At 41.2% G+C, this 9,845-nt stretch overlaps 1 protein-coding gene across 1 annotated transcript in view; it reads right to left on the reverse strand.

The window, feature by feature from the left end:
- LOC122791736 (trans-1,2-dihydrobenzene-1,2-diol dehydrogenase-like) overlaps positions 1-9,845 on the reverse strand; it is a 279,610-nt gene that overhangs the window by 12,477 nt on the left and 257,288 nt on the right. The window contains exon 6 of the mRNA XM_044059644.1: positions 6,034-6,184. Coding sequence (XP_043915579.1) covers positions 6,034-6,184 — 151 coding nt within the window. The remainder of the gene's footprint in view (positions 1-6,033; positions 6,185-9,845) is intronic.

Consider the following 9,845-nt stretch of genomic DNA (forward strand, 5'->3'; position numbering starts at 1 on the left):
ATTGGGAATCTCCAAACACTGGATCCTACCCAATTCGGCTTTGTTAAGGGCAGACCTTGCCTCTTGAACCTGGTCAATTTCTTTGAAACAGTCACCAAGGCCATAGACGAAGGGAAGGTAGTCCACACAGCCTACCTTGACCTTCCAAAAGCCTTCGACACAATACCCCACTAGGGCATCATAAATAAGCTCACCAGCTTAAATATCAACCCCTATGTCACAAGATGGGTTGCAAACTGGCTTAGGGATAGAACCCACATGGTCAGAATTGCATGTGCCATGTCAGACTCTAAACCAGTTACAAATGGCGTTCCACAAGGCTCAGTCCTGGGACCTCTCTTGTTCGGTATATATTTCTCTGAGGTACAGGCTAACACAGGAGGACTATGGCTGACAAAGTTTGCAGATGACTGCAAACTGGGGGCCATAATCGACTTGCCGGCTGACACAAGCATCCTCCAAAAAGGTCTCACAGAAACGGATAACTGGTGCCAGAGCCATGGCCTAAAGCTAAATGCCAAAAAGTGCATAGTCATCCCCTTTGGGAAAAACAAAGTGCCCACAAATTAACCACACAGGTGGTAATCCATTAAGTACGGAATAAGTAATTAGGGATTTGGGGACCCAAGTAGATTGCAATCTCTCCTTTGACAATCACACTGCCAAAGTGGTTAGAAAGACATTCTATATAGCCCACCTTATCAGGAAGGGGTTCACATCTAGATCAAGAGAGGTCATTGTGCCCCTCTACTCATCACTCATCAGGCCCATAATTGAATACAATGCCCCATTTGAGATGTACCTTACCAGACACCTGCTACAACTAGAAAGACCCCAAAAGTACCTCACCAAGAGGATCAAGGGACTCAAACAGATACCCTATGCAGTTAGGCTAAAGAAACTCCAGCTCTACTCAGTTGCTTACCGCCTACTCAGAGGCGATCTGTGCCTGACGTATAAAGCCATGTCCAACCCAGAATTAATGGACATGCTCCACCTCAAGAAATCCAAATCCATGAGAACTACATGCTCCAGTGACTTAAACCTCAGCAAAGAAATAAATAGAACATGCTGGAGGGACAGATATATATCTCAGAGGCTCCCCTCACTCTGGAACAAAATCCCAATCCAAGTCAGACAGAGCCCCTCAATGACCCTCTTCAAGAAGAATCTTGAAGTTTGGATGGGAGATCGTAAATTTACCCCTGGGATCTCTTCTGTGTCACTGCTAGACAGAGGCACGGTAAACTAACCTTAAATGGGCTATCTTCTGTGACCTACTATACAGAGGCACAGTCAACTAATCTAAGAAGGGTGGCGAAAGCCAAACATACTCCGGCTATGCTTGTAAATGCCCTAGGGCAGATAGCCTAGTATCAACCTATGAACCTATAAAGCAAGTAGTAGTACATGCAAGTCCATATTCCTGGCACCTAACAAGCACTTCAGTCTATGATGCCACGCCTCAACGGAGTTTTGAGTGCGTGGCAGGAAGAGGTAATTTAAGTTGCTGATGTTCCAAAATGGAACTGGGAAGAGTGGTGGAAAGCGTATGCTGGCACATGTACGTGTATTAAACTTACGCTTCTTCCCACAGACATACCAATCGCAGAAATAACAGACAAGCTCCCTACCCTCCTCAGGGAATAACCCCTTTACTGTTGTTGCATCAGTTATCATCTTGCTTACAAACATTCAGTCTTTCAGTGGGTAATCATTAAAGTCTATGGTGTGTAGTGTTAGTGCATTAGTGCTATCTTGTACATGTTAGTGCATTAGTGCTATCTCGTACGTGTTAGTGTATTAGTGCTATCTCGTAAGTGTTACTGCATTAGTGCTATCTCTTACGTGTTAGTGCATTAGTGTTATCTCGTACACTTGCTTTCCTTCTCACTCGTCCTATTTGCTGTAGTAGCACCTTTCTGTTGGGAATACTATCTACACTGTCTGAAGACGTTGTTTGTACATAATCCTCTACCAGAAGACAATGGGTATCCCGACTGTATTTTGCTCTGAGCTTCAACTCATGACATACTGTACATCTGTCTACGTCCCCAGGATCACCTGGGTGATGGTGAGCTAACAATTTTGTTAACCTATCTCCCTCTGGTACAAAGTAGCTACAGCTCTACTCCTACAGCCATGCGTTACTTTCAGCTTACAAGCCCAGTATCTTTTACTACCGCTACACCTCTCTAGATGGTACACATATCCTTCAATTATTAGTAGGTGCTTGCCTTTTTGCGACATTACTGTTGAATATGTCTCCCCAATGGTTCCAGGAGCTTCAGAAGTGGATTCAGCCATGCTTTCTTCGGTGTGGGATACTATTTACAAATTCTAATGCTGTATTTATACTTCTGGGTTACATGTAACAGTTAGTACATGCTTGGTATGTACTATGATGTCATAATGGTTAGAAAAACATTTTATATAGCCCACCTAATCATGAAGGGATTCACATCTAGATCAGGGGAGGTCATCGTGCCTCTTTACTCATCCCTCATTAGGCCCATAATTGAGTACAATGCCCCTTTTGGGATGTACCTTACCAGACACCTGCAGCAACTGGAAAGACCCCAAAAGTACCTCACCAAGAGGATCAAAGGGCTCAAACAGATGCCATATGCTGCCCGGTTAAAGAAACTCCAGCTCTACTCAGTGGCATACCGCCCTGTTCAGAGGCGATCTGTGCCTGACGTATAAAGCCATGTCCAACCAGGAATTAATGGACATGCTGCACCTCAGAAAATCCAAATCCCATCAAGCTACGCACTCGAGAGACTTGAATCTCAGCACTGAAATAAATAGGACATGCTGGAGGGACAGATTCATAACCCAGAGGCTCCCTTCACTCTGGAATAAAATCCCAGTCCAGGTTAGGCAGAGTCCCTCATTAACTCTCTTCAAGAGGAATCTTGATGAGTGGATGGGAGATCGTAGGTTTACCCCGGGTATCACTTCTGTGTCACTGTTAGACAGAGGCACAGTATACTAACCTCGAAAAAGGGCATAGCAAAATAAATTTAAAATGGGTGGCAAAAACCAAACACATTCTGGCTAGGCTTATAAATGCCCTAGGGCAGATAGCCTAGTATGAACCTATGGACCTATAATACTGGGATGATTTTAATTTTTAGCATTTCCTAAGCATAGCAATGGGGGCAGCTATATTAACATGATTATAGGCTGATTTTGAGTAGTTGTCAGATAATTGGGGTGCCAGTGTGATGAACGTACGGTGTTATGAAGTGTCAGTTATTTAGTATCGGTGTTGTGAATGTCGTTCTTGTGTACTGTTGGTCTACTGAAGTAAACTCATACATACATACATACATACATACATATATATATATATATATATATATATATATATATATATATATATATGTGTGTGTGTGTGTGTGTGTGTATACATAGATATATAGATAGATAGATATATAAAATTTGTGATTTAAGAAAAGTTATCATATACAAGTCCATAACTTTATGGCTAATGAGCTAGCCTCAGTGATTTGCATGCCATGTGGTACATTCCTTATTTCTAAATAAATCTGTATTGATTTTATTAGCTCTCAAAGAAGGTCAGATCATAAAAAAATAATTGTATGGAAGGTGTTTACAATGGGCACTCTAAGGTTACTGTTTAATTTAAATGCACATACTGTACTAGGATTTTTTTCCTAGAATTCAGAATGAGTACTGTGGAACATGGGTAACCATGCTTCTCACCACATAGGGCTTATTCCCCAGTCTGGTACTTGGCTCACTGCATTCTGCTGTATGTCTTCTCCTGTCTCTGACAAACTTACCTTACAATTATGTTTCCTACCATATCCGATAGGCATACTGTACATAAACATGATGTCTTCTAAAGTGATCACAGGTGTGAATGGTGTGTGTGTGTGTGTGTGTGTGTGTGTGTGTGTGTGTGTGTCCGTATATCATGTGATGCACTGGTATCCCTTCCTTATTACCCTCTGTGCTTTGCACTCATTGAGTTCAGGTAAAGGCCCAGCTCTCCAGTAACCTTGAACTGGATTAAGTAGATAATCAGAAAATGACCTGTGCCATTTTTAAATATGCATTTCTGCAAATATAAGTTTCTCAAGAGCAGAATGTGTCACAATGTAATGCAACTCTGACAGCATACCTCCTCTAAAAAAGAGAAGTTCTTGGTTCATTTGGAATGTCAAGTATCTGTTTTTCTCCAAAGCTGTGTGAGTTTGCTGTTTGAATGTTAGTGTCCACCTCCTAGTTCAAGTTCCCCGGAACACTGAAGCAAAACTATGAAGCCAAAAGCAAAAGGGAAAATGGACTGCAATATCTCAATAACAGGTTGATGCTCTGACACCAACATGCATACTGACATTCAGACCTTCAGTGATACATTCCGGAATTATGCAAAATGTGTAGAATTTGTAAGCTTATTTATTTTAGATAAAGTTCCGTCATATAGTCTTATTCAGTGTCAGAAACTCAACCATCAAATGGCATGTATGGAACCACACACTTTCTTGTTTACCAAAGTGTCTACATGGACATTATTTCAGCATATGAAGTAGAGAGGTCCTTGTTCAGCTTCGGAAAATAAATCAGTACTTGCTTACGTCTTTCTGATCCAAGGTAGATGTAGCCCACCCCCCCCACTTTTTTTTTTGTGAATGCAAAAATTCCCATTTTATTGCGTTTACTTTGTTACAGAACAAGTTCTTTGTATGTTACAGTTACAAACCAACTACATTACACAGCATATGGCATCATTATTGTATGAAGATCAAAACCAATTCCAAGGCACAGAGACGAACCTCGACTACAGAACAGATTAATTCAGTCCAATTAATACCCTGGTTGCTTGAAGAGGCAGCTGGGTAATACTCACCTCCATACCTCTCAACAGTCCCTTTTTTCAGGGACATCCCTGATTCTGACTCAAACATTAGCTCTGTCCCTCTTAGCCCCTCCCAAAACTGGTAAAATTTGGAGAAAAGGTGGTGAACGAAATTTAACATACGACAATAAGTAAAGGCATAAAGTTCTTTTATTTCAGAAAATTTATATTAATTCACATACTGTTATTCTGTTGATATCGCAGGTTAATAATATTAATTTTTTTAAAAGTGTCCCTAAATATTTCTGATTTTGTCCCAGATTCTGTTGAGATCTGTCATCGATCCGTTGAGAGTTATACTCAGCTCTCCCGAGTTACATGTCTCAGTGGCAAGTGCACCATCAGTGAAGCCCCTATTGGATGTTGGAGACATTAAGGGAGACCCAAGCTTTAAAAGGAGGTAGGGCTGCTTGGAGGCTGTGTCACCTGTTCGAGTGAAAGTTATCCTTAGGCCACACCCACTGTACTGCCACAACTGCTGAAGTATGCATGTGGGATATGAGGAAATGCAATAAAAAGCCCCTGATGGTTGCCTGGGTTACAATCATTATGTAATCAACTCTTTCTAAGAAAGGGGAAAAATGAACATGAGCACATCTGTGGACCTAAGGTTGGCAGGTATGGAGGGGGTTTACACTATTTGGCCTGCAAGACTGTACACTGGTCACTAAGCTTTTCCTTCAGTCAGCATTTGAAAAGCATTTCTTCTGTCAAAGAAATGCAAGTGTAGATGATAACTCCTGAAATACAAGATGAATAAAGCCAAGTGGTAAAAGTAGTCCCCACTTGCATTCACCTCATGGTTACTATCATCATGTCTACAAAACATATTGGGCAACGTGTGTGAGAGGGAATGAGCACTTTGAAAAGAGGATGCAGATGGGGGGGGGGGGGGTCAGATTATCTAGTTATACCACATTCTGTTAACATACTACATAATGTGATTCTGCACTGCACAATGGAAACATGTTTGAACAACACACTGTCTTAAAGACTACCTGTCTTGCCTGTACCTCTGCATTTATCTGTATTCCTTTCCAGCTGATAGTTTTATACATATAATTTGTCTTGTAATGCATTTAGCTGCATGCATGCAACAACATACTGGTTTGAACAATAACTCATTCCCATCAAGCAGTTACCTTTCAGAAGACACTGTCGGACCTCTTCAGCCTCATAACGCAACCCTGTACTCTTGTTGTAGTTCAGTGGTCGAGATGGTGGTGGAAGTGGATATTCAATCTCATGTCCATTTACAATTAAAGAAGTAGGGCACCACACAAATGTGGGAATCTAGGCAGCAGAACAGAAATACATTTAAACAGTGCGTCTACAAACACCTCAGATGCTCTCTGTACATTTTCAGTTACACATTTCAGTTTAACAAAACATCTTATCTGTTCGAAGATTTATCATCTACAAGTTGTGTACCATTGCATAAAAATCCTACATAACCTACGGACATTTTGCTGTGTGTGAAATTCATTAGACTTCACTTATTTAATATTAACTGGCTGTGTGGCGGTTCTAATTTTATTGCTCAAGTCAGTTTATTTTTGCTTTGGTTTCCTGTTAGTATTTTGGTCGCAGTAGCACAACAGGTAACATACTTGCCTTTGATGCTAGAAGACCAGAAGGCAATGGGTTCTATTTCCACTCTAGATAACAGTGTGGCATAAGGGAGTGCTGCACTCCTGAGTGAGTCGTCCTTTGTATAAAACATTACACCAGGGTCTGACCTGCTTGAGTTGGTGGTAGCTCAGGTTGATGTAAAAGATCCTGTGGCACCTATTGAAAACAGTACGGGGGGGGGGCTCCAAAATGTCCTGACCAAACTTCTTCTTGTAGTAGGAATTCCACCTCGTCTCTCTCCTGAAGGGAGGCTTCCAGCCTAATGGGACTAACCTAGTCAACAAAAGATAGACTAACAGACAGACAAACAGATAGGTAGATTAATTAAATAAATAGTATGTTTAAGAAATATGTACACTGCAGAATCAAGCAGAATGGCCTATTTCATATTTATCCCTTTCTATAAGTATTTATGTGACATTTCTTATTTAAGAAAGGACTCAGGCTTGGCTTTGTTGATGGTAGCAAAATTTCAAGAAGGTATATTATTTCAACATACTATTTGAAGTATATCCCAAACATGTAATGCAAATCCAAGGGATTCAAGCACATAAAGCAGTTTTTTTTTCCTCAGAAAGCTTGTAGTGAACATATTCCAGGGTGTAAAACCTGGTCTAACAGCTTTTGTGTTATCGGATTGTCTCAAGGCTTGGCTTTTGTCTTGCTGGTATAAGAATATTACCTTTGTGTGAATTTCTGAATATCACTGCTAGAATCTTTGTACCTGACAGAGTGCTTTTCAAACAGTCTGGAAATACAGAGCTGATAAATATATTATTTTGCAACTGAACTGTTTAGTGTTCTGTAATGTCTTTACTTTTGCTTGATCGAGTTATTTATATATTTGCTGCCCGAATTTGGTTTTTTGATCTGTGCTGAAATTATTTTCTCCAACCCTTCCACCCAACTGCTGTTGTGTTGTTAAAGATGGTGACTTTTGGAGTTGCCTGCCCCTACTATAAAATTTGATCTGGGACACTCTTCCCAGTCCCATCTCATTAGCTCATTCTACGTAATACAGAGATCATTTGGGAAGGCCAAACTCATTAGTTCCTTAACCCTGAATTATCTTCTTTTCCAGCTCTCTCCCTTTCTACTTTGTAAAAAATAAATAAATAAATAAAACAAAAGAAAAAGACACTTTATTCAGCTGCTTCTATTTTTCTGTATTTGTGTTTCTTCCTGCTACTCTTACTTCATCTTGTTTTTTCCTGCTACTTGCTGCTTGTTCTCTAAAGTGTTCAGCGGCATCTTTTCTGTTGCATTTATTACTATTTATAGCCTGTCTAAATTGTTAAGTGTTATTCTAAGCTCTTAGTTTTGGTTTAAGAACTTGGGCTTTAGGCCCACCCCCTACCTCTCCCTGGCCTTTCTCCCTCAGACTTAGACAAATATGGATGGACAATTTCCTACAGTTTCTCCTGCCAGTCTGGTTGATATGGGCATCCTGAGACAGTGTAGCAACTACCTCATGTACATGGACAACCATCTACTACTACCACCTAGGAACACAATTTGTAAAAGATGCAATTACATTAGATACTGAGAGTCAATGCTCTCTCCCCCTCAAGCCAGGATATTTGGCACCGAAATGGCTCCCAGCACAAACACTTCACCTCCAACACCACCCACACCTACACAACACACAACCACATATGCAGAGATCCTCCACATAAACATACCAAAACAAAGGAGACCTCCAAGGCAAAAACACACGCGATCTCCACAGCCCTCCACACCACATACCACACACAGTCCACACACCAGCATCTCACAGCCACTAAGGCTTTAGATTAAACCCAACATATCAGTCATAAGAGACGCCATTGTATGACATATGGCTGTGCCTCTCACCAGGCTGGATAAGGAGAAAGTCTCAGTTAGCTGTCTGTCAGGTGCCAGAATCCACCATATCACATACACACTCAAGTCTCACAACAACAGGTACTGTTGTGACTCTGTCATACTCCATGTTGGCGTGAATGACTTGAGACATACCTCTCTGAACTATATGAAGAGAGACATGATTGAACTCACTGACTATGTATCCCAGGCAGGTATGTCCTTAACCTTAAGCAGCATTCTTCCGTCACCCAGAATGATGCCTCAATACAAAAAGAAAATGACTAACAATTGGCTTAGTTTCTGGTGTCATTCCAGGGGGATCCAATACCGGACAGCCTGGGAAGATATGATCGACAGACCATGATGCTTTGCCAGAGATGGCCTGCATCTGTCTCACCTAGGCTTCAGGCTTCTGGCAAAGGCACTTGACTCCTCCATAGCGCCTTTTTTAGGAAAAGTGATGAGGTTAAAACTAACAACATAAAAATTTCAACAAAACACAAACTAAAGGTCATGAAGCTAAACGCGAAGAGTCTAAACATGAAACTGCACTCATTGCAAGCATTCTTAACCCTGGAAAATGTTGACATCTGTGCAGTCACAGAAACTGGTTCAAAGCTGCAGACAACACCCCAGCCTTACCTGGTTACACATCCTATCATACATTCAGACCCCAAACTGTGTTCAGTAAAGCCAAAGGAGATGGAGTTTCAATATACATTAAAGACATACACACCTCCAGGCTGGTCAAACAGTATGATGTGAAGGAGACACTCCAGGTGCAGTTAACCATTGAAAAGACCCCTATACAAATCATAGCTAGGTACTGGCCCCCAAATTTGACCCAAGATATCCAAACTGCCTATCTAGAGTAGTTCAAATCTATCAAGATTCAACCCTTTACCCTAATTCTGTGTGAATTTAATTTCCCAAATACTGACTGGAAGAACTACTCACGGCAGAACACAAATGCCCAGAGATTCTTTAATTTTTTCAATGTAAATGTCTTGGAACAGCTAGCCGATACCCCCTCAAGAGGTGATAATATCTTGGATTTGCTATTAACAAACATGAGTAACCACAGCAGCATCCCTATAGTATCATCCTCCCAGGTAAGATCCGACTGTAAAGCGATCACGTTTGAAGTCACCATCTCCCCCGATCCCCCCTCTAGCTAGGATCAGACATAAAAACTTCTCCAAAGCTGATTACAGCCTCCTGAGGGATGGTATAAACAGCTTCACAGCCCCTTCCCCCTCTGAAGGAACTGGCACCAATATCCAAAACTACATCAAAGCACTATACAAGCATTTATACAGATGCATGGAATCAGGAATACCCAACAGGACTAAATTCTCCTCCGCAAGGAAGAGTAAAAACCTGTCTGATGGACATCTGCAATAAATAAACTCTATAAAAGGAAACATTTCCTGTCCAACACCAAGAAGGAGCAGCTGGGAAATAAGAGCACTAGAAA

This window comes from Protopterus annectens, chromosome 17.part0 (genome assembly GCF_019279795.1).
Source record: "Protopterus annectens isolate FY-2018-M chromosome 17.part0, PAN1.0, whole genome shotgun sequence".
In the NCBI taxonomy this organism is placed as follows: domain Eukaryota; kingdom Metazoa; phylum Chordata; order Ceratodontiformes; family Protopteridae; genus Protopterus; species Protopterus annectens.